The sequence below is a fragment of the Mustelus asterias genome, chromosome 2, assembly GCF_964213995.1.
Source record: "Mustelus asterias chromosome 2, sMusAst1.hap1.1, whole genome shotgun sequence".
In the NCBI taxonomy this organism is placed as follows: Eukaryota; Metazoa; Chordata; class Chondrichthyes; order Carcharhiniformes; family Triakidae; genus Mustelus; species Mustelus asterias.
This window is the reverse complement of record NC_135802.1, coordinates 161,897,388-161,921,625: the sequence shown is the minus strand read 5'-3', so window position 1 is coordinate 161,921,625 and position 24,238 is coordinate 161,897,388. Positions and strand designations below refer to the sequence as shown.

Sequence of the window (24,238 nt, the reverse complement as noted above, 5' to 3'; positions counted from 1 at the left end):
CTATAGGATGCATTGAAGAGTGATTATAAATTTCAGCTCCACAATGTGATCTTGGGCAGTGGAGCATGTTTTCTGTATTTGTTTAAGTAGGAGGGGGTCTGCTGTGATGGACACATACCAGAGTCCCAGTCCAGTTGTGCAATGTTCTCAGTGAAATCATATTAGCAATTTGAATTAAATATCGTCAGCATGAGCTGCATTTTATATATCTGCTGTTTAAATTAAAGAACGTAGTCCCATTTTGAAGCATTCTGTTTACTTTCTCTCACTCTCTCTCTGTAGAAATCCCCAGAAACTAAAAAATAAACCAGCTTGAAGATTGATAGAAGACCTCGTAGTTTACAAATGGAGCAAAAAGGTTAGTCAGAGAGACACTGACGGATAATTGGAGCACAGCCGACAAAATACCCAGTTCGACTCTGCAGTTCTCCTCGGAATAAGAATGGCGATATGGAATGGGTGTGTGCTGCTGTTGCTGTGGGTCTGCCTGCCGGAGCCCAGGCTGATGTCCCCCCTGTCTGCCAGGACTGCTGAAGAGCAACAGGCCGGGGTGCCAGTGAAGCTTGTGGGTGGCAAGCTCTCAGTGTTACACCGCTCCAAACGGGGCTGGATGTGGAATCAGTTCTTTCTGCTGGAGGAGTACACAGGGTCAGAACCACAGTATGTGGGGAAGGTAAGAGCCGAGAGATATTCCTCTTATTGTTAGCTGCAAACGAATGCTTCATTGTGTTCCTGTGGACATGCACTGTCTGTTATTTTAACGTGGATATAAATACCTCTTACTTTGCACTGGTTGGATCCACTCTAAAATCCTAAAAAAAACCTTTTGCCAGCGGCTGTGATGTTGTCACTGGACTAGTAATCCATAGGCCCAGCGGCTCTGGGGACCCGGGTTCAAATCCCACCACGGTAGATGGTGAAATTTGAATTCAATAAAAAATTGGAATTAAAAGTCTACCGAGAACATGAAACCATTGTTGATTGTCATAAAAACCCATCTGGTTCACTAATGTCCTTTAGAGAAGGAAATCTATCATTCCTATCTGGTCTAAATGTGACTCCAGAGCCACAACAATGTGGTTGATTCTGGGGATGGGCAATAAATGTTGGCCGACTGGCGACGCCCACATCCCATGAGCAAATAAAAAAAATCACCACCAGTAATTCCTTCCATCTTCAACGTAACAACTTCAATGCAGCAAAATGTAGTATAAATGTACAGTCCAGAACCCTATCCATCAAATTTGGTGACGATCCAATCTAACTCTTTAGATCTGCGACAGAAAATGACTTGATAAATAATGCGGTGCCAAGGAACACACATCTCCAACATAATCGAGGTCACCAGCCTTCCCCCCTTTTAACACCTTCAGTAGAATTTCGATTTATATTTTAATCAGCGGTTGCCTACTTCGATCATCTCCGGTCACCGTGGCAATTTGCAAACACAAATCTTGCATCAACCTGTGAATTGTTTTAACCCAATGAAAATTACAGTCGGTTGGTTAGCACTGCCACTTATTCTGCAATCCAGCTGCTTTGTCCTGATTTCCCCGACACTGAATGGTCTCACAGATGTGCAAGTTCCTCCTGCACTGTTCCAATGTGACTCTTTTGCAAGTTTTCTTCAAACAATAGATGAAATTGCTGGAAGTTTCCCCCCAAAACATTTGTTTAAACATTTGTTTAAAAAGTCCTGGAATTCAACACGTAAGATAATACTTCGGCTTGTTCCCACATTCTGTTTTCTGCAAATTTGAAACCATCCAAAACTTTGCTACTGGTCTCTTAACCTGCTTCAAATATCAATCACCCCTCTGCTCAAATACCTCCATTGACTCCAAGGAAGCACGGTGGCACAGTAGTTAGCACTGCTGCTGCCTCTTGTTCCTCTGCTTAAGAAGGGCAGAAGGGACAATCCGGAAAATCACAGGCCTGTGAGCCTTACAGCAGGGGTGGGGAAATTGTTGGAGAAGATTCTTAGGGACAGGATGTACTCACATCTGGAAGAGAATAGGCTTATTAGCGATAGGCAGCATGACTTTGTGAAAGGGAGGTCGTGTCTCACAAACTTGATTGAGTTCTTTTAGGAAGTAACAAAAAAAATTGACCAGGGCAGGGCAGTGGATGTTGTATACATGGACTTTAGTAAAGCTTTCGATAAGATTCCTCATGGGAGGCTGATACAGAAGGTGAAGTCATATGGGATCTGAGGTGAGCTGGTAAGATGGATACAAAACTGGCTTGGGCATAGAAAGCACAGATTAGCAGTGGAAGGGTGCTTTTCTAACTGGAGGTCTGTGACAAGCGGTGTTCCACAAGGACCAATGCTGGACCTCTGTTATTCATAAGTTATAAATGATTTGGAGGAAAATGTAGGTGGTCTGATTAGTAAATTTGCAGATAATACAAAAATTGTGAGAATAGCGGATAGTGAGGAAGATTGTCAGAGGATGCAGCAGGATATAAATCGGCTGGAGACCTGGGCCGAAAGATGGCAGATGGAATTTAACCCTGACAAATGTGAGGTGATGCGATTTGGAAGGTCTATTGCAGAAGGAAAGCATACAGTAAATGGTAGAGCCCTTAGAAATATTAGCACACAGGGGAATCTAGGCATGCAGACCCACAGTTCCCTGAAGGTGGCAACTCAGGTGAAGAAGGTGGTCAAGAAGGCGTATGGCATGCTGGCCTTCATCAGTTGGGGCGCTGAGTATAGGAATTGGAAAGTCATGTTGCAGCTGTATAAAACTTTGGTTAGGCCGCATTTGGAGTATTGTGTACAATTCTGGTCGGCTCACTACCAGAAGGATGTTGATGTATTGGAAAGAGTGCAGAAGAGATTTACCAGGATGTTGTCTGGTTTGGAAGATATGGACTATGAAGGAAGGTTGAACAAACTTGGGGTATTTTCATTGGAGCGTCAGAGGATGTGGGGGACACCTGATAGAGGTTTACAAGATTATGACAGGCTTGGAAAGAGTGGATCGTCAGTGTCCTTTCCCCAAGGTCGAAGGGTCAATTACTCAGGGGCATAGGTTGAAAGTGAGAGGGGGAAAGTTTAAAAGAGATGTAAGAGGCAAGTTTTTCACACAGAAGTTTGTGAATGTCTGGAACATGCTGCTGGAGGAGGTGTGGAAGCAGATTACATAACAACATTCAAGAGGCATCTGGACAGATACATGAATAGGCAGGGAATAGAGGGATATGGATCATGTTGAGGCAAGGAAATATTAGATTGGAGAGGCATCTGTGTCGGCACAGACTTGGTGGGCCGAAGAGCCTGTTCCTGTGCTGTACTGTTCTTGGTTCTTTGTTCTCACAGTGCTGGGGACCCGGGTTCAATTCCAGCCTTGGGTCACTGTCCGGGTGGAGTTTGCACCTTCTCCCAGTGTCTGTGTGGGTTTCCTCTGGGCGCTCCAGTTTCCTCCCACAGTCCAAAGATGTGCGGGTTAGGTGGATTGGCCGTGCTCAATTACTCCCGCTACTGCCACCATTCCCCTCTGCCCCCATCTCCCCAGCCCCTGCCATCATCAACCACCACCACCCATCCGCCCCCCGCCCGGCCCTCCCACTACTGCTTTTCACCTGTTTCAAGCGGATGTTTGACCAGTGGTACTAATCCAGATGGATAACCATTTTCCTGATTGGGAAAGCCAGCAATATCTTTGCAAAGCAAGAAACAGCATCAACAAACAATATTTAATTCATGTCATTAATCAAGTCTTTACTAACTTTGACTTAAGCCAGATACTTAAACACCTTTTTCCTGTAGACAGATAATTAATCAGTTAGGGAATCGAGGGTTATGGGGATAAGACGGGAAAGTGGAATTGAGGATTATCATATCAGATCAGTCATGATCTCATTGAATGGTGGAGCAGACTCGATGGGCTGAATGGCCTACTTCTGCCCCTATATGTTATGTTACATGTTACACAATTAAGTCTCAGACATTAAACTGTCCGCGACCTGAAACATCCCAGACACATGAAGGAGGGGTGGGGGGAGGGTGGGGTGGGGTGGGGTGGGGTGGGGGGTGGGGGCATGGGTTGGGTTGTGGGTGGGTGGAGGGGGGGGCTCTTGGGGAGGGTTTAAATGGTGCTGGTCATTGTGACTGTGTCCAAAAGCCAACATCGGTCTCAATTTTCATTTCTATTTGAAGCTCAGTAGGAGAAGTGTGTAATATTTCAGTCAAAACTCCTCCCATGAGATGGAAATGTGTGGAAAATACCAGAACCAGATTGCGTCTTACTCTGGGTCCTCAGTGACACTTTGGGAGTTCAAATCAAGTCCAGCGTTATTCCCGATTTAGAAGACCCACATTTCAAGGGCTGACTGAATTCATAGGTTTCAATTTGCATCTCCTCAGCCTTGTTACCGAGCATTGTGCTTCCAGAATGCAGTGAGCTCCCAGTCAAACTCCAACACGGCGAGTGAAGATTGGTATCACAGAATTCAGAATGGGAAGGCGCAAGCCAAGTTTGAATAGATCTTACCAGGAAAATAAATAGAATGTTGTGCAGTTACCTTCTTGATCCAATATTTATGTCACACATTTAATGATCAGACAAATGAATAGCGCCCTAAATAATTTAGAAATTCTATTTGATGCTCTGAATGTGAAGGATGATTTAATAGCCCCCTGGCAGCCATGTGGAAAAAGCTTTTATGTTTCTATAGAGGTATGTGGGTGCCACTCTGGGAATGGCTTAAATGTCAAAGTATTCAAAATTAGTAGGGTTGTTATGCATTTAGTGGTGATTCAAGGGTAACTTGGGATATTGATTAAAAGCAGTTTCTGCATTTCTCTATAAATGCAGATGCTATTAAGCGCAGCATTGAAATCAATGCAAGGAATTACAACATCCATATCTCACCATTACAGACGAAGCAACTTGAAATTGTACCATAGACTCTGGTGAAATTACACTGCTTTGTAAATGTGCTGTTGTTTGGAGCCCAGTATTTTCAAATGCTTTATCTTTCCCAGTGAATTGTGACAGCATTAGATTTTACATAGAATCACAGAACAATACAACACGGAGACAGGCCCTTCAGCCCAACCAGTCCATGCTGACCATGGTGCCCTCCCAGCTGGTCCCAATTGCCCACATTTTCCCCATACCTCTCTCATCCTTTCCCATCCATGTACTTATCCAAAAGCTTTTTAAATGTTGCTATTAAACCTGCCTCAACCACTTTCTCCGGAAGCTCATTCCATATACGCCCCACCCTCTGCATGAAGAAGTTGCCCCTCAGGTCCCTTTTAAATCTTTCCCGTCTCACCTTAAACCTGTGCCCTCTAGTTTTCAATTACCCTTCACTGGGAAAAAGACTCGGTGCGTTCATCCTATCTGTGCCTCTCCTGATTTTACACACCTGAATAAGGTCACCCCTCAATCTCCTACGTTCCAAGGAATAAAATCCTAGCCTGGCCAACCGCTCCCTATAACTCAGGCCCACTAATCCTGGCAACATCCTTGTAAATCTTCTTTGCACTCTTTCCAGGGGATCTTATTGAAACTTACAGGATACTGCGAGGCCTGGATAGAACGGACGTGGAAAGGATGTTTCCACTAGTAGGAAAAACTAGAACCAGAGGGCACAACCTCAAGCTAAAGGGACGATCCTTTAAAACAGAGATGAGAAGGAATTTCTTCAGCCAGAGAGTGGTGAATCTATGGAACTCTTTGCTGCAGAAGGCTGTGGAGGCCGGGTCATTGAGTGTCTTTAAGACAGAGATAGATAGGTTCTTGATTAATAAGAGGATCCGGGGTTATGGAGAAAAGGCAGGACAATGGGAATGAGAAAAATATCAGCCAAGATTGAATGGCGGAGCAGACTCGATGGGCCGAGTGGCCTAATTCTGCTCCTGTGTCTTATGGTCTTAATGTATTTCTATAACTGGATGACCAAAACTGTACACAGTATCGTGGAGTTCATGGTATCTGTGCTGAGTTTGAGATGAGCACAAGCAGCAAGTGTGTAGACAAGGTGCACAATGCATTACACACTCCTCTGGTCTCACGTTGAAAATGCCACTGTCTCTGCACTGGAGAGGAGAGAAAATAAGTGTTGAATAATGGAAATGGAAGCTATCCTGCAGTTTCCTCAGAACACATTTGGGAATCAAGGAATAATTGCACAAAGCTAACCGTTGAAAAATTCAAAGTTAAGGTGGAATCTATGATAGAAGGGTAAACAAGAGGAATTTGCAATAATGGTACATGTGGCAACATCGCGGTAAAAGTTGCAAGTTTGTGAACACGGAAGGCCAGCAGGAGTGGTGGGATGATTGAGTCTGGAGTGTTTCATTACTGGAGCGACTGAAGGAGGGGAAGTTCTGGATGATGTGGTGGTACAGTGGTTAGCACAGCTGCCTCACAGCACCAGGGACCTGGGTTCAATTCCGTCCTCGGGTCACTGTCGGAGTGGAGCTTGTGTTCAGTAAGAAGTCTCACAATGCCAGGCTAAGGTCCAACTGGTTTATTTGGTGTCCCGGGCTTTTAGAACACTGCTCCTTCATTAGGTGAGAAGCAGCACTACTCCGAAAGCTCGTGACACCAGATAAACGTGTTGGACTTTAACCTAGTGTTGTGAGACTTCTTGCTGCACCCAACTTAGTCCAACGCCGGCATCTCCACATGATGAGTGGAGTTTGCGCATTCTCCCCATCTCAAGGTGGGTTTCCTCTTTCTGCCTCCCATTTTGGGGTCTTAGGAAACTCCATACCATTTAAAAAACGGCTTCCACTCACTCCAAATGTGACTTGCTGATATTAGAGGACTTGCCAAATTCAAAGATCGGGATATTTAAATTAATGGCACCACCTCACAACTGGATCTTCTTATAACTGTTTTTTATCCAAGACTACCAAAACAAACTTGACTTCGAAACGAACCACATTTTGCTCATCTGCCTGTTGTCAAAGGAACGCATTTTGACATTTCCACTCAGAAAGGTTCTGCATGACAAAAAAAAAGTGAAATTTTCATGGAAAGGTTTGGGTGAGATTTTCCATTACCCCTTCCCAACCTCCCCCACCCCCTGTCATCACCCCACCCTACCCTCCCACCATTTCCCAACATTCACCCCACCTTCTCCACTGCCCCCCACCATTACCCCATCCTTCTCCAGTGGGTTTTCCAGCAGCAGCAATGGTGGAGGTGTCTTGCCATTGGCTACCATTGGGATCTTCCAGTCCTGCTGGTGTCTATGGCGTTTTGTATGGTTCCCCCACTCCTGTCGATGGGGCACCCGCCGCTTACGGGTGTCACCTTCAGCGGGACTGGAAGATCCCACCAGTGGCAAGGGCCAGAAAATCCCTTCTTTAGATTATCTGGTATAAGATTGTGATCACAAGGGTTGTGACACTCATGAAACAGGCACCAATGTATTTGCCCACAACATAAAGCATTAGATTTCAAAATGGCCACGAAGCATTTTAATTCAGGTTTTATCTTGCATTTGGGTTATGTTCAATCTAAAAATTAAAATTAACGCCAGCTCAAAGCATTGGTTTTTGCCTATGGCGATGTCTTGACATTTCTTCATAACAGAGGAAAGCCAGTCATAGCGTTGTGCTGATATTTCACAAGTGAGGCCTTGGGATCTGCAATGTGCTGTCAGAGGATTTGACTGGATTCTGTTCATAGAGCTACATTTCTTCCCCAGCCACCAAACATTATACAGAGCAGAAACCTACCACTAACATTTAAAGAGATTTGTTATTTGTGCCCACACCAGCACCTGCTAAACCTCAGCAGCACTGCTGGGCTGACAACCAATTCTTTAGTGGTCGGGGAAAAGACAGAGTTTGCATTTATATAGCACCTTTCACAACCTCGGGATGTGCCAAAGCACTACGTCAGCTTGAGAGACCAGATAGAGCCGGATTTTAATATCCCGTCTGAAAGGGAATACCCCTAACAGCACAGCTTATCCTCAGCACAGTAAGAAGTCTCACAACACCAGGTTAAAGTCCAGCAGGTTTATTTGGAATCACGAGCTTTCGGGGCAGTGTTCCGAAAACTCATGATTCCAAATAAATCTGTTGGACTCTAAACTAGTGTTGTGAGACTTCTTACTGTGCCCACCACAGTCCAACGCCGGCATCTCCACATCATTTCCTCAGCACCGCACTGGAATTAGCTGCCTACATTTTTGCAGTTTGGTCTCTGGGGTGGGATTTGAACCCACAACCTTCTAACTTGAGAGATGAGAATGCTACCCACTGAGCCACAACCGAGTAGGGACTGAGGATGCAATTTAGCAACTGTCACAAGCTTCATACAGAGAACCTGATGTTGCGATCCCTCCCTGTGCCTTGCATCACCTGCAGTCTTATTATATGGTCCTATGGTAGACGGATTGAAGCTCACAGCCTAATGACTCCATACTCTCACCATGCTATCCCATATCTTTCCACAACTCCGAATACATTTACAAATGCTTTCCACGGTCCCACACAGACCCCTGGCTTTTAATTTTGTGGAGATTCCCGCCTGTCGTTGAACTCTTGAAGTGTTGAATCCCTGTGGTGAATGTTAAGTAGGTCTGGATTCACAGTCAGCGGAGTTCTGTGGCGTTTCTGCATCTGTGCATGACGGCTGATATTGCGGGTGTTTGGGAGAGTTGCCCGTGATTGCTGCAGAGAATCGTGTTAACATTTGAAAAGAACAAAGCCTGTTGACAATGTGGAGTGTCACCTTCCCTCCAGTCGTGAACCTTTCTTTATGATGCAGGGGCGAGGGAGAATAATGGAGAGGCTGCATTGGGGTTGAGCAGTGCTGATGTTTTTAACTTACTATTGTGTACCCTCATTAATGGAAACATTTACAATAATGTGCTGCTGTTGAATATCATTGTTTTAAACAGTGTAGCCTAACATGCATACTCTACTGGACTATTGTTCATCATATTAGAAATAGGAGCGAGAGTTGCCTATTTGGCCATTCAATTCGATTCGATCATTCACTTATATAATTGCTGATATTCCATCTCAATCCCACTTTTCTGCACTATCCCCACGCTTATTAAATTTTATTGGAGGTGTAAAATCTATCAATGCATGGAATAACTATGAGGATCCACAAACCTTAGGAGGAGAATTCCAAATATTCCCATTCCTTTGAGCACAGAAATTTCACCTAAATGGCTACCCCTTGTTCTGACACTGTAACCCCCAATATTCTCAACTCCAGGCTCCCCAGACACCTTCCCCGCATCCACCCTGTCACGCCACTGAATGTGGCTGTCAGTTCTGAAAAAATGGACTGGAAAATACGAATGCAATAATTGCTGAGACGCCTCAAAGTAAAAGCGGTCATCGTGTGAGTGATTTTACCCTTTATTCCTCAGTAATAAATCTCCCCAGTCAAACTCAGCAGCATCACAATGCATTAGCGCTGCTCAAAAGAAAATTGCTGACACTGTTCTGTCGACACTGATTGAGCTCAGACATGATGAGACCTCAGTTTTCATCTGGAGTGAGTTGCAATGACCTGCTTAGAAAACCTTCCAGAAGAAATCCTTTCCCAGCAATACTTTTCCGACTGGAGGAAACTTTGAAAGATATTTTGTTTTAAAATTGTAAAACTCCAGTGGGGTAATTTTGACTTGGGTCAGTCATGTGGAAATGGATCGTTGTGAATAGGCCGTCTGTTTCACCTATTCAATACGTATCGAAATGAGCAGAGATACAGACTGAAGCACTGACTCACTAACACTTGTTCTAAACTACTGCACAAAATCAGAATTACCTCCCTCAGTAAGAGAAAAATTAATCGCTCGATTTGCCCAAGGTTTGGGACAGTGCATGCCATCCTGGAGGTGGCCCAGTGGTATTATCGCTAGACTATTAATCCAGAAACTCAGCTAATGTTCTGGGGACCCAGGTTTGAATCCTGCCACAGCAGATGACGGAATTTCAATTCAATAAAAAAAATCTGGAATTAAAAATCCATTGATGGAAACATGGAAGATCGGAGGAGGCCATTTGGCCCTTCGAGCCTCTCTGCCATTCATTACAATCATGGCTGATCATCCAACTCAATGGCTGAGTCCTGCTTTCTTCCCATAACCTTTGATCTCATTCACCCCAAGTGCTGAATCCAGCTGCCTCTTGAATACATTCAATGTTTTGGCTTCAACTACCTCCTCTGATATTGAATTCCACAGGCTCACTGTTCTTTGGGTGAAGAAATGTCTCCTTACCTCCATCCTAAATGGTCTACCCTGAATCCTCAGACTGTAACCCTTGGTTCTGGACTCCCCCACCATCAGGACTATCCTCCCATATCCAGTCCTTTTACAATATTATAAGTCTCTATGAGATGCCCCCTCATTCGTCAAAACTAGAACATAGAACAGTACAGCACAGAACAGACCCTTCGGCCCACGATGTTGTGCCGAGCTTTATCTGAAACCAAGATCAAGCTATCCCACTCCCTATCATCCTGGTGTGCTCCATGTGCCTATCCAATAACCGCTTAAATGTTCCTAAAGTGTCTGACTCCACTATCACTGCAGGCAGTCCATTCCACACCCCAACCACTCTCTGCGTAAAGAACCTACCTCTGATATCCCTCCTATATCTCCCACCACGAACCCTATAGTTATGCCCCCTTGTAATAGCTCCATCCACCCGAGGAAATAGTCTTTGAACGTTCACTCTATCTATCCCCTTCATCATTTTATAAACCTCAATTAAGTCTCCCCTCAGCCTCCTCCGCTCCAGAGAGAACAGCCCTAGCTCCCTCAACCTTTCCTCATAAGACCTACCCTCCAAACCAGGCAGCATCCTGGTAAATCTCCTCTGCACTCTTTCCAGCGCTTCCACATCCTTCTTATAGTGAGGTGACCAGAACTGCACACAATATTCCAAATGTGGTCTCACCAAGGTCCTGTACAGTTGCAGCATAACCCCACGGCTCTTAAACTCCAACCCCCTGTTAATAAAAGCTAACACACTATAGGCCTTCTTCACAGCTCTATCCACTTGAGTGGCAACCTTTAGAGATCTGTGGATATGGACCCCAAGATCTCTCTGTTCCTCCACAGTCTTCAGAACCCTACCTTTGACCCTGTAATCCACATTTAAATTAGTCCTACCAAAATGAATCACCTCACATTTATCAGGGTTAAACTCCATTTGCCATTTTTCAGCCCAGCTTTGCATCCTACCTATGTCTCTTTGCAGTCTACAACAGCCCTCCACCTCATCCACTACTCCACCAATCTTGGTGTCATCAGCAAATTTACTGATCCACCCTTCAGCCCCCTCCTCTAAGTCATTAATAAAAATCACAAAGAGCAGGGGACCAAGCACTGATCCCTGCGGCACTCCGCTAGCAACCTGCCTCCAATCCGAAAATTTTCCATCCACCACCACCCTCTGTCTTCGATCAGACAGCCAGTTACCTATCCAATCGGCCAACTTTCCCTCTATCCCACACCTCCTCACTTTCATCATAAGCCGACCATGGGGGACCTTATCAAACGCCTTACTAAAATCCATGTATATGACATCAACTGCCCTACCTTCATCAACACACTTAGTTACCTCCTCAAAAAATTCTATCAAATTTGTGAGGCACGACTTGCCCTTCACGAATCCGTGCTGACTATCCCGGATTAATCCGCATCTTTCTACATGGTCGTAAATCCCATCTCTAAGGACCTTTTCCATCAATTTACCAACCACCGAAGTAAGACTAACCGGTCTGTAATTACCAGGGTCATTTCTATTCCCTTTCTTAAACAGAGGAACAACATTCGCCATTCTCCAGTCCTCTGGCACGATCCCCGTGGACAGCGAGGACCCAAAGATCAAAGCCAAAGGCTCTGCAATCTCATCCCTCGCCTCCCAAAGAATCCTAGGATACATTTCATCAGGCCCAGGGGACTTATCGACCTTCAGTTTATTCAAAACTGCCAGGACATCCTCCCTCCGAACATCTATTTCCTCCAGCCTATTAGCCTGTAATACCTTCTCTTCCTCAAAAACATGGCCCCTCTCCTTGGTGAACACTGAAGAAAAGTATTCATTCATCACCTCGCCTATCTCTACTGACTCCATACACAAGTTCCCACTACTGTCCTTGACCGGCCCTAACCTCACCCTGGTCATTCTTTTATTCCTCACATAAGAGTAAAAAGCCTTGGGGTTTTCCTTGATCCGACCCGCCAAGGACTTCTCGTGTCCCCTCCTAGCTCTCCTAAGCCCCTTTTTCAGCTCATTCCTTGCTAACTTGTAACCCTCAATCGAGCCATCTGAACCTTGTTTCCTCATCCCTACATAAGCGAAAACAATCCTAACCTAGTCAATCTCTCCTCATACATCAGTCCCGCCATCCTGGATGAACGTGGATGGCCGTGAAACCATTGTCGATTGTTGGAAAAACCCATCTGGTTCACGAATGTCCATTAGGGAAGGAAATCTGCCGTCCTCACCCGGTCTGGCCTACATGTGACTCCAGAGCCACAGCAATGTAGTTGGCTCTTAGCTGTCTTCGGGCAATAAATGCTGGCCAGCCAGCGACGCCCATATCGCACAAATGAATAAAAAAAATTTTAAAATCCTCTCCTCTGTTTTCAACAATGTTTTGTGGAGTGGAAAGACATCATTAGCAGCATTCCTGACACTTCTTCAGTCAGTGACTTTTGGTGATCACTGACTTCATATTTTCCCCAATCCTGTGCAACTTGACACAATGATATAACTGCCATTGTAGTTACAAGTGACAAAACAGAAGCACAAAGGAACATCCATCCCTGATGACAGATAGAGCAACATGTTTGAGATCATTGAAAAAGAAAGCAAAAACTAACTTGCATTCATGCAGCGCTTTGCAGAATCACTGGAGTTCAAAGCACCTTATGGCCAATGAAGTACTTCTTGAAATATAGTCACTGTTGTATTGTGGTCACCGAGTAATGAAATGCAGCAGCCAATTTGCACATAGCAAGTTCCCACAAACAGCAATGTGACAATGACTAGATAATCTGTTTTTGAATGTTAATTGAGGGATAAATATTGGCCTGGGAAGCAGGGAAATCTCCCCTGTTCTTCAGAATAGTGCAGTGAGATTGCTTACATCCAAGCAGGTAGATGGGGCCTCAGTTTAACATGTCATAGAAAATATGGCACCTCTAATAGCTCAACACTCCCACTGGACAGCATTGGAGTGGCAACCTTAATTTCTGTGCTGAAGATTTATTTATTTGTGTCACAAGTAGGTTTATATTAACACTGCAATGAAGTTACTATGAAATTCCCCGAGTCGCCATACTCTGCTGCCTGTTCGGGTACACTGAGGGGGAATTTAGCATGGCTAATGCACCTAACTAGCATGTCTTTTGCACTGTGGGAGGAAGCCGGAGCACCCAGAGGAAACCCACATAGATACAGAAAGAACATGCAGACTCCGCACGGACAGTGACCCAAGCCAGGAGTCGCACCTGGGTCCCTGGTGCTGTGAGGCAGCAGTGCTAACCACTGTGCCACCATGCCAGTTTGGAGTGAGGCTTGATCCCATAACCACTGAAAATGTTTCTGTTTGTTAATGCCTACCATGCAAACCGAGGGTCCAAGTTTTTATTTCTGAGCAATGCTGAGATAGCTGATCTTCATTGGGATGGTAGAGAACATGTTAATGTTAATGAGAACATGTTAAAATTGCCTTTAGACTCACTGGGCTATGAAGAGGAGAGATTAGGCAGGGTTGCTTCCTCTGCTTGCTATTTAGTGATTTCCCTTTGCAACAAGTTGGATGTTTGTAGACACTGGGTGAAAATGGAAATGGGCTTCTATATGATGCCGACCAAGGTTACATAGTCTATCAGATTCACCTTTTAACACTTGAAGAATGGCCCCATGGGAGACAGCAAATGTCCCTTGAATTATTGTCACCATATTTCACTGCTTTAGGAAATAGGATGAGAAAATTTGATTAGAAAAATAGTACCCATGAAAGTGATGGCTCCAGAGGGCACGGCAAACCACATTCTGACCTGAGCCAATGCCAGGGCACCCATTTCAAACGTGCCGGCTGAAGATTTTCTACCTGACCTTTGGCAGGAATGTCCAGCCTTTCCTGCTGACGGGATCTTCCAGTCCTGCCAAAGACAGCTCTCCGCGGCAGGGGCCCCAGCAAAGGGGCGTGCGCGCCATACAAAACGGCACAGACTTCGGTAGGACTGGAAGATGTGAAGCCAATGGCAACCACCTCTGCCGCCGAAAACCCACTGCAGAGGGACCGCAAGATCCCGCCCAGGTTTCCAATATCTGTGCAAACATAAACAAAAATCCAAGCTTATAAATGAAACAATGCAAAAGTGATGATTAAGTTAGCCCCCAATGTCTTGGTTTTGAATCTGAAGAGGTGTTTCATACACAACGGTGATCTCTAAACGTAGCTCAGCATGTGGGTCAGTAACTTACTGCAGGGACTGAGATAATCATCATAGACAATGGATCCTTCTGTACAGAGTAAAGACTAGGAAAAATGTGTACAAAGAAAGAAGATGCAATGATGGGACTAAAATCAAGGAAAAACAAATTTTCTCTGTTTAAAAGCAGTTAAGGGTTGAAAGTATCACAAGCAGTACATTACTACATATTTAACTGTCTACAGCCATCAAATTCACATCAATCTCAAACACAGATTCTGACCATCATTTATGTAAGTGGCAACTCAAATTACAATGGGACACTTAGCAAAAGCTGTAACAAAGCAACTGGGCAGAAATTTAACAAACTGTAGCCAGAATATCTGCAGTCTCTTAATCAGTCTTAGAATCATAGAAAAATTATGTAATTCCAACAGTGCAGAAGGAGCCCATTGACCCTTCACCGACAACAATCCCACCCAGGTCCTATCCCCTTAACCCTACATATTTACCCTGCGAGTCCCCCTGACACTAAGGGACAATTTAGCATGGCCAATGAACTCAACCTACACACCAAAGGATACAAAAAGGTCCAGAGGGACATTTTTTTCACACAGAGGGTGGTGAGTGTCTGGAACAAGCTGCCAGAGGTAGTAGTAGAGGCGGGTACAATTTTGTCTTTTAAAAAGCATTTAGATAGTTACATGGGTAAGATGGGTATAGAGGGATATGGGCCAAATGCGGGCAATTGGGACTAGCTTAGGGGTTTAAAAAAGAAGGGCGACATCGACAAGGTTGGGCTGAAGGGCCTGTTTCCATGTTGTAAACCTTTTTGACTCTATGACTCTACCTTTGGACAATGGGAAAAAACCGATGCAGACACGGGGAAAACGTGTAAATTCCACACAGATAGAGGCCTGAGGTTGGAATCTACCCAGATCCCTGGCACTGTGAGGCAACAGTGCTAACCACTGTGCCACCGTGCCGCTCCTAAATAAACTTGTATCAACTCATATAGTGTTTACTTAATAGCAATTAGTCTGAGAATCCTTAATGTGAAGCTTCAACTGAGGAACAATGGATTGTGCGTTACATTCTATAACATCACTGCTCTTATATGAATCATGGGGAGTTAGTTAAAAATGAAGTATACCGTGTATATTTCTTGCCCGTCACATTTCAGGTGGTGCATTTGTTTCTTCCGCCCTTTCAGATAGCAGAATTGGAAGAATTCCCAAAAGAACACAAAATGCTGGAGACAGTGGGATATGGTCTCGCTGTCACTGCCTGTGTGGTATTCCAGAGCTAAAACTACCTAATTCCCATTACGGTGATTTTCAGAAAGTCAAAACAATTGGCAGGGTTTGATAGGTGCAGGCGATCTATAACACCGGAAAATCAAAAGGCAGTGAAGAGGAAAATCTATCGCAAAGTATTGTCCACTTTTGAATTGGCTTCTTGTGCTGACTCGCCTGGTGTTTAACAGCGACGTATTAGCAGCTGGTCGGAAATTTCCTCAGAGCTGTACCCACTCCCCCACCCTAATTCTGATGGGCATATAGTAGGAATTTGAATTTGCCCAATACTTTCAGCAAAATTACAATAGCAAAATGTGTGCCATTCTGAGGAAAAGTTCCCGAATGTTGTGTTTGACATGGTGTCCATTTCTGCCTTGCTACAATATTGCCTCCTCTAACTTATTGGAAACAGAAATCTGCCAGTTTATTCAATTTGGCAAATTGCATTGCGTAACATCGGTGGGGAATTGCAAACAACAATCATAAAATCAGGGGTGAGGGGTGGCGGGGGGCTTTCAAGGGTATTGACTGCTTGGACATTCTTTGAGAGAAACTGAGGGCATTAATTGCCTACACCACTGTGCTTTTCCTCTCTAACCACATTTATTATCAAATAATGTCAGGCTTACTGTATCTGCTGTCATATTTAGTCATATTAACTGAGATGCTGCATCAGCAGTCAAGGCCGAATGCACTTCAGTGACAAAGGATTTCATGCAGGAGAAGATCGACAGAGCAATGCTTTTAGTCAAACTATCTTTTGATTTCTTTTGTTGATAAAGTGTTACGAAGAACGAGGAAGGTCTAATTTTGTTTGCCTCTATTTCTAAGTGAATTTTAATGACATTAGATCTATAGGCTCAATGCTTGGAGCGAGTAAATTGCTGGTAATATCTTAAACCATGTACATTTTACCATCCCAGTTCTGCTCCTTGCAGAATTAGCATGCTTCAGTCATGGTACCAGCGAGTTATATGCAAGTCTTGGGTTGAACAATTGCTCCCTTTTTTTGCCTGGATGTCTTGCATGTAATGTTTGACTATAAATATTGTGACCTTTTCAGATGCTGAATATTAATGGAGACATTAATATGTGTCAAATATTCTTGACAACATGAGCTCTGAGTTGAACCGTCACAAGTGATTGATTGTTACAAAATTTATGAAGACCTTTTTATAATGGAAAATGACGGGAAATTGGGAAATGCACAGATTCTCTTAAATCCGCCAGATTTTCCCTTGAGGACCCCAACAGTGGAACTGAATGTGAGCCCCCCAGTCTGCACTTGCTAGCAGTCAGACTGATGGTGTACTGCTCCAGGAGGTACCTTCACGCTTGCTCCCCTAGTGAGGGTGGCTGGCGGGTTCCCAATGCCACAAGCCTCATCTGAGGCTCCGCAGCCCGGGAGCCCTGGCTTCCCAGCCCCATCAGGAGAGGTTGGTGCTGCTGAGGCAGACTAGAGGCCATGAAGGCACCTCAACGTCGTGCCCCCACCCCACGTTGACCAACACAGAAAATAAAGGCTTCTACCTGAAGTCAGTAGGGAACACCAGGATGGAGACCCCAAACACAGGATCAGACATGGTGGCAATTGTGGCCTTTCATTATGCAGCCCCATCACTGGGGGATGGAGTTTCAGGACAGGATGTGGGCAGTCTCCTCACGCAGTGGCAGGGTGGTGCGTTGAAGTGGGACAATTCCACTGGTGGGAATGTTCTGACAGCACTCCCCTAATTGGGGCCTCAGACACCCTATTTGGCTGCCAGCTCCATGGATGAGAGAAACCATTCGTCTTCTTTCCCTATTCCTGGGAAATCTCCCCGGCAGTGCAAATGTGTCAAGGAGCTGGGATAATCTAGTCCCATGTTTCAGGTTTTACGATATTTAAACACTCATTAGAACTGTGATATTCCCAAATCAGTGCTTTCTTTTGCCACCATTGTCCTGAGCTATAAGATGCCTTAATAATTAAGATTCAAATTATAATGGTATAAACATCACATGTACACACTTACTGCATCATAAGAATATAACATTTAATTTTGATCAGACCAAAAAGCCCTTCAAATTGAGAGGAAAAAGAGTATGTTTGTTACCTGTTTCACATTACTTGCCATCTGTAGAAAATGTTTACAGCACTTTACCGTATAAAGACTACCCTGAACCTGAGAGCTTCTGGGTGGCACGGTAGCGCAGTGGTTAGCACTGCTGCCTCACAGCACCGGGGACCCGGGTTCGATTCCTGGCTTGGGTCACTGTCTGTGTGGAGTTTGCACGTCCTCCCCATGTTTGCGTGGGTTTCCTCCTACAGTCCAAAGATGTGCAAGTTAGGTGGATTGGCCATGCTAAATTGCCCCTTAGTGTCCCAGGATGCATAGGTTAGAGGAATTAGTGGGGTAAATATATGGGGTTACAGGGGATAGGGCCTGGGTAGGATTGTTGTTGGTACAGACTCCATGGGCTGAATGGCCTCCTTCTGAACTGTAGGGATTCTATGAAATATTGCAGCGCTATGGTGAAATGTTAGGGGATTAACTAGATAGCTCTCTCAAAGAGCTGGCATATACATAATGGGCTGAATGGCCTCCTTCAGAGCTGTCATGTTCTACGAAATTAATTCCTTTCACAATATACTCCATTATCTACGCAAAGCTGTTTGCATTCCTGGGAGAAATCTTACCTTGTCACCTTGCTACAAGCTGCCGCTGAAGCTGGAATATTCCATGATAAGGATCATCTCCATTAGCCAATTCAACTCTTTAAATGTCAAACATGCTTACGCTTCGTTGGCCACTGATGATAGTCAATCATAGAATGTCTTCTGATATCACATCAACATGAATGTAATCTATTGTATGATGCTTCTTAATGTCATCTGCCCCTTCCAGTTTAAAATCAAATCGATCCAGGATTGGACCAAACCCAAAGTGGGTCTTGATGAAATCAATGACAATTAAGTTTTTCCTTTTCTGATTTTTTTCAGCTAAATATCTTCCTTATTTTAACCTCCTAAGAGTTTTGGATGTTTGTTGAGAGACATTTTCACAGACACAAGGTGGCTGACACAAGTGACTATTACTCGTGTGTGAAGCTTGCCAGGGAATCATTGTCAGGGTGTTTGGTAATCGGGGTTACCTGAGTTCAGTCTGATTTTACCTGACTGTCTGCCCTGTTGTCTGCAGAAAGTTCTGGACATTTAAGCTTGAAATGAGGAGAAATGTCTTCACTCAGAGGGCTGTATCATTGAATATATTAAAACAAATGTTGATAATTGTTTTGGGCACTAAGTTTTAAAAAAAAGTTTATTTATTAAATTTGATTTATTATTGTCACATGTATTAGTATACAGTGAAAAGTATTGTTTCTTGTGCAGCATACCGTTCATAGAGAAGAAAGCAAGAGAGTGCAGAATGTAGTGTTATAGTCATAGCTAGGGTGTAGAGAAAGTATTACAAGTAGGCTTACATTAACACTGCAATGAAGTCACTGTGAAATTCCCTCGTCGCCACACTCCGGCGCCTGTTCGGATTCACTGAGGGAGAATTTAGCATGGCCAATGCACCTAACCAGCACGTCTTTCAGACCGTGGAAGGAAACCAGAGCAAAGCCACGCAGACATGGGGAGAACTTGCAGACTCTGCACAGACAGCGAACCAAGCCGGGAAGCGCACCCAGATCTCTGGTGCTGTGAGGCAGCAATGCTAACCACTGTGCCACCGTGCTGCCCGAGGGAATAAAGAAATGATGGTAGTGCAGGAATGTGGAGTTGAAGATCAACCATATCTGTGTTGAGTTTCCTCCCGGTGCTCTGGTTTCCTCCCACACTCCAAAGATGTGCAGATTAGGTGGATTGGCCATGCTAAATTGCCCATTAGTGTCCAAAGGTGTGTAGGTTAGGGGAATTAGCAGAAAAAATGTGTGGGGGTAAGGGAATGGGACAGGGAGTGGGCCTGAGTAAGATGCTGTTTTGGAGAGTCAGTGCAGATTCGATGGGCCAAATGGCTTCCTTCTGTACTGTAAGGATTTTATGATCTTATTGAATGGGGGAGCAGGTTTGAAGGGCTGAGTGGCCTACTCCTGCTCCTATTTTTTATGTTCTTACGTGCTTCTGGACAGGTATCAAGAACAAAAGCATCGAACATACCCACCACCCCCTCCCCTCATCCAAACACACTTCAAGCAAATAGCACACCCTAACTGTTAACACAGCTAACTTAACACCAACCTGATATCAAACAACAGCAACAGCTTGTATTTATATAGCACCTTTCACATAACAAAACATCCCAAGATGCTTCACAGGAACATTATAAAACAAAATATGACACTTAGAGCCATATATGGAAAGAGATACTAAGAGGGCGTTGAGAGCAGATCTGTTGGCCAGGTCTACAGGGTCAGCGGGATGAATGAGTTGGACAGGAAGAGGATAGACAAGGTTAGCCCCCCACAGCAAGCACACTGGGTGGGAATCGATGGTAGAATGGGACAGGGCAATCAGCACACAGGAATTTTCACCAATGATTCACTTATCTGCTTGGAGGAGTTTGGTAAACCATCAGAGGAGGACTTTATTCACATTCCTAACCTATCAGCATTGAAGAATAACTCAGATAGTGATGCCTATGAGTGGGTTCATAGAATCCTACAGTGCAAAAGGAGGCCATTCGGCCCATCAGGTCTGCACCTACCACAAGCCCACACAGGCCCTATCTCCATCACTCCATGCATTTATCTTAGCTAGTCCCCCTGACACTAAGGGGCAATTTAGCATGGCCAATCCACCTAACCCACACATCTTTGGACGGTGGGAGGAAACCGAAGCACCCGGAGGAAACCCACGCAGACACGGCGAGAACGTGCAAACTCCACACAGACAGTGACCCAAGCCGGGAATCAAACCCGGGTCCCTGGCACTGTGAGGCAGCAGTGCTAACCACTATGCCACTGTGCTGCCCCAGTTAGCGAATCACTGAAGGTGCAAATCAGATATGTACAATTAGGAAGTCAAACCAGGTTTCCCCTTGCTTTAGATTCTGGAGTTTTGTTTTCATTTACAAATACCATGTACGTTGGTGTTCCATTGTACATGTTTACACCTGAAATAGGTGCCACATAATATGCCCAGCCGGCAAAATTGCCATCAGGCCCCCTACCATCAACACTTTGAGGGTCAACACCAGCTTAGCTGGATCAGCGATGGCAGTATCTGGGCCTCAGTGATAGGGCAGAGACTGGGTACCCGGCAATAACTGGCTTATCTCCTGTCCATCTACAAGGCAGACGATGGGATACTCGCCACACACTCGGATGTTTGTAGTTGCAATATTATTCAAAAGGGCTGACAGAAAAGTCTGCTTGACTGATACCTCTGACACATGAATCAATATCCACCTGCTCTGTCACCAGTAAACTACAACTGGCCAAGGTTATTTCGACAACACCTCGCTGCCCAACAACATCTAGCACAGACAAGGACACAAACTGTAATGAAAACCCACTGCCATCCCTTTATTCTTCAGCCATTTGTTAACTTTGTTCAAAACAGTCTATTTGACCTGGGGTTAATTTCCTTTGCTGATTGCCTGTTCTTCATTTCCACTAATCTTTAAGAAAATAAATCTTCAAATCCCTAAGTCTTTCTGGAGGTTTTTTAACTTGGTGTCCATATCCTCCAGTGCTGTAAGAATAGTTTAGAAGAAGCAATCTGCTTGCTTCTGAATTATCTATAAATGTCAACTACCTGGATCATGCTCAATCAGTTTTCTGCAGTTAAAAACACATATCAACTCTTATTCCACTTAAGAAAACACAAAAGCTTTATCAACTCTTAAATCTCTTATTTAAAAGAAGTGTTCAATTCTTTAAAAAACTCTCCTCCTATTCTGAATTTTGTCCCCAAATCCTTTTCCTATTCTCTGAGCTCTGATGGCACTGCTGTCTCACAGCGCCAGGGACCCGGGTTCAATTCCATGCCTTGGGTGACTGTCGGTGTGGAGTTTGCATGTTCTCCCCGTGTCCGCGTGGGTTTCCTCTGGGAGCTCTGGTTTCCTCCCACAGTCCAAAGATGTGCATTGGCCATGCTAAATTGCCCCTTAGTGTCCCAAGATGTGACGGTTAGATAGATTAGCCATGGTAAATACATGGGATCGGGAGGGAGGAGGGGGGAGAAGATGGTGCAGGCTTGATGGGCCAAATGGCCTCCTTCTGCACTGTTGGGATTCTAAGGTTCATCAGTTTTAATATCCCTTTTTGAGGTAAAAATGTACTCATTATTCCGAATGCAGGTTTCTGTACAAGTTGCAGCGGGTTTAAGTAATGCATCTGCAGCCAAAATAAAAGGCATCCTATTGCTCGATTAGGCTGGCTACTTCTAATGAATGATCAATAATTGCATCTATAACCATCTCCTTTTCCACCTTTACTAATGGACACACAGTTGTGTGCACATATTTTATCTACCCTGTATCAATATGCATTAGCTCACATCGATTCACATTAGATTCCATCTGCCATTCCTTGGTCTATCCAATTAATTTCTCCAGATTCCTTTGAGTGCTATCAATCTCCATGTTGTCACGACGACAGGGTTTCCACTCAGAGATTGAAAATGAGGTGCGAGTAACAGATGTTGCTACTTGTCTGGAGAGATTGTTTTTTCCTTATCTTTATATTTAAAGAGACATCGGGCCCGATTTTACCATTTTCATTCTAAATGCTGAATCTGGGCACAATTCAGACCCGACTTGTAAATCAGCTTTCGGGTGCCCCCCATACGCACTCAGCCTGAAAGACACATCGCGGGTCCCATTCGCGCTGTGGGCGGGGCTTAGCGCGGCCGAAACGATCGGAGCTCTGAACTGCGCATGCGCAGTTAGAAAAAAATTTGAAAAAGCGCGCCCGTGTCAGATCGCTCGTGGGCCGCAGAAAGCGGAGAAAGCGGCCCAGGAGCGAAAAGCGGGAGCAATGGAGCCCACAGATATCACTGTCCCCCTTATCCACCCTCCCATGACCCACACACATCACTGTCCCCCTTACCCAGCCCCTCCCACTACCCGCACACATCACTACCCCCCTTAACCACCCCCCCACTACCCACACACATCACTGTCCCCCTTATCCACCCCCTCACTACTCGCACACATCGCTGTCACCCTTATCCACCACCCCTCCGCCACCCAGACTGATCGCCACCCCTGCCCCCTCCCTCCCCACTGATCACCCGCAGAGTGGCAGCAGACCCACCTGCCCACCCACCAGAGATCCATCTGACCCCTCCCCAGAGATCCATCTGCCCCCTCTGCCCACCAGAGATCCATCTGCTCCCCCCCCCACCAGTGAGCGATCGGGCCTCCTCCCCCCACCCCCCACCAGAGATACATCTTACCCGCCTCCCTCCTCATCCTCCCCAGACAACGATCTGGCCTCACTCCCCCCCACCCCAGAGAATGGTCTGGCCTCAATCACCCCCCGCCCCACCTCAAAGGAACATCTGACCCGCCTCCTCCTCCGTCCCCAACAGACAACGATCAGCCCTCCCCCCCCTACCACCAGACAACGATCGGCCCTCCCTTCCCCCCCGCCACCAGACAACGATCAGCCCTCCCCCCCATCATCAGACAACAATCAGCCCTCTCCCCTCCCCCCTCCCCCCCTCCCCCCACCTGCAGAGATAGATCTGACCAGCCTCCTCCTCCTCCTCCCCCCCCCCCACCCCCACCCACCCCAACCAGACAACGATCTGGCCTCAAGTCCCTCCCCCCCCAAAGAGAGAATGATCTGACCCACCTCCCTCCTCCCCCCCACCACTGATCTGAGTCAGAGAGCCGTTGGAAGCTCTGAACGCGCCCTTCAGCGGCTGGAGCGCCCGATTCAGACTTTTATTTAGCAGGTCCATTTTGGCGTGGTTCCGGATTGGCAAACGCGGTGGTAAAGGGGGAAATACTGATAGAGTTGGGCGGGCAGTTCATTAATTCACTTTAAATGCATGCAAATGCATTTAAATAGCCGCTGCGCCCGTTCTGGGTGCGAAGCAGATCGCCGCCATTCCCAGGTTTCGGTAAAGTGGCCATCTGCGCGGACGCGGGCACGGATCGCATTAATGGCCTCACACCCGACTTTACCACGTTTTACGCAATGGTAAAATCAGGCCCATCGTCACAGTTCAGCCGATTCCTCCTTTTACTCGGCACATTCCATTCTTGGGCAACTTTTCCCAAACCCAAAATCAAAGCCGCAGATGTGCAGATAACACGCAAAGCAAAGCGTGTTCGGGAACTGGAGAAGGAGCTTGATGACCTCCATCTAATTCTGGAGAATGAGAAGTATATAGACAGTAGCTTTAGGGAGATAGTTACACCTAAGCAGCAGAGCACAGGAAATTGGGTTACTGTAAGGAGAGGAAATGGCAGTGTGAAAGGACAGGCAGAGCAGGGTTCCCCTTTGGCCATTCCCCCTCCACAACAGGTATACTGAATTGGATACTGTTGTGGGAGATGCTTTACCTGGGACAAGCTGCGACAGCCAGAACTCTGAGACTGAGTCTG

General features: G+C 45.5%; 1 protein-coding gene across 3 annotated transcripts in view; it reads left to right on the top strand.

Moving 5' to 3' along the window:
* The first annotated feature begins 442 nt into the window (after positions 1-442).
* Positions 443-24,238, top strand: part of LOC144504205 (cadherin-6-like) — a 172,725-nt gene continuing 148,929 nt past the window's right edge. For 2 of the 3 annotated variants that reach the window (XM_078229318.1, XM_078229317.1), the window contains exon 1: positions 556-673. In XM_078229318.1, coding sequence (XP_078085444.1) covers positions 611-673 — 63 coding nt within the window. In that variant the 5' untranslated portion in view covers positions 556-610. Of the gene's footprint in view, positions 674-24,238 lie in introns of all 3 variants that reach the window. The other variant, XM_078229316.1, reaches the window with a different exon arrangement.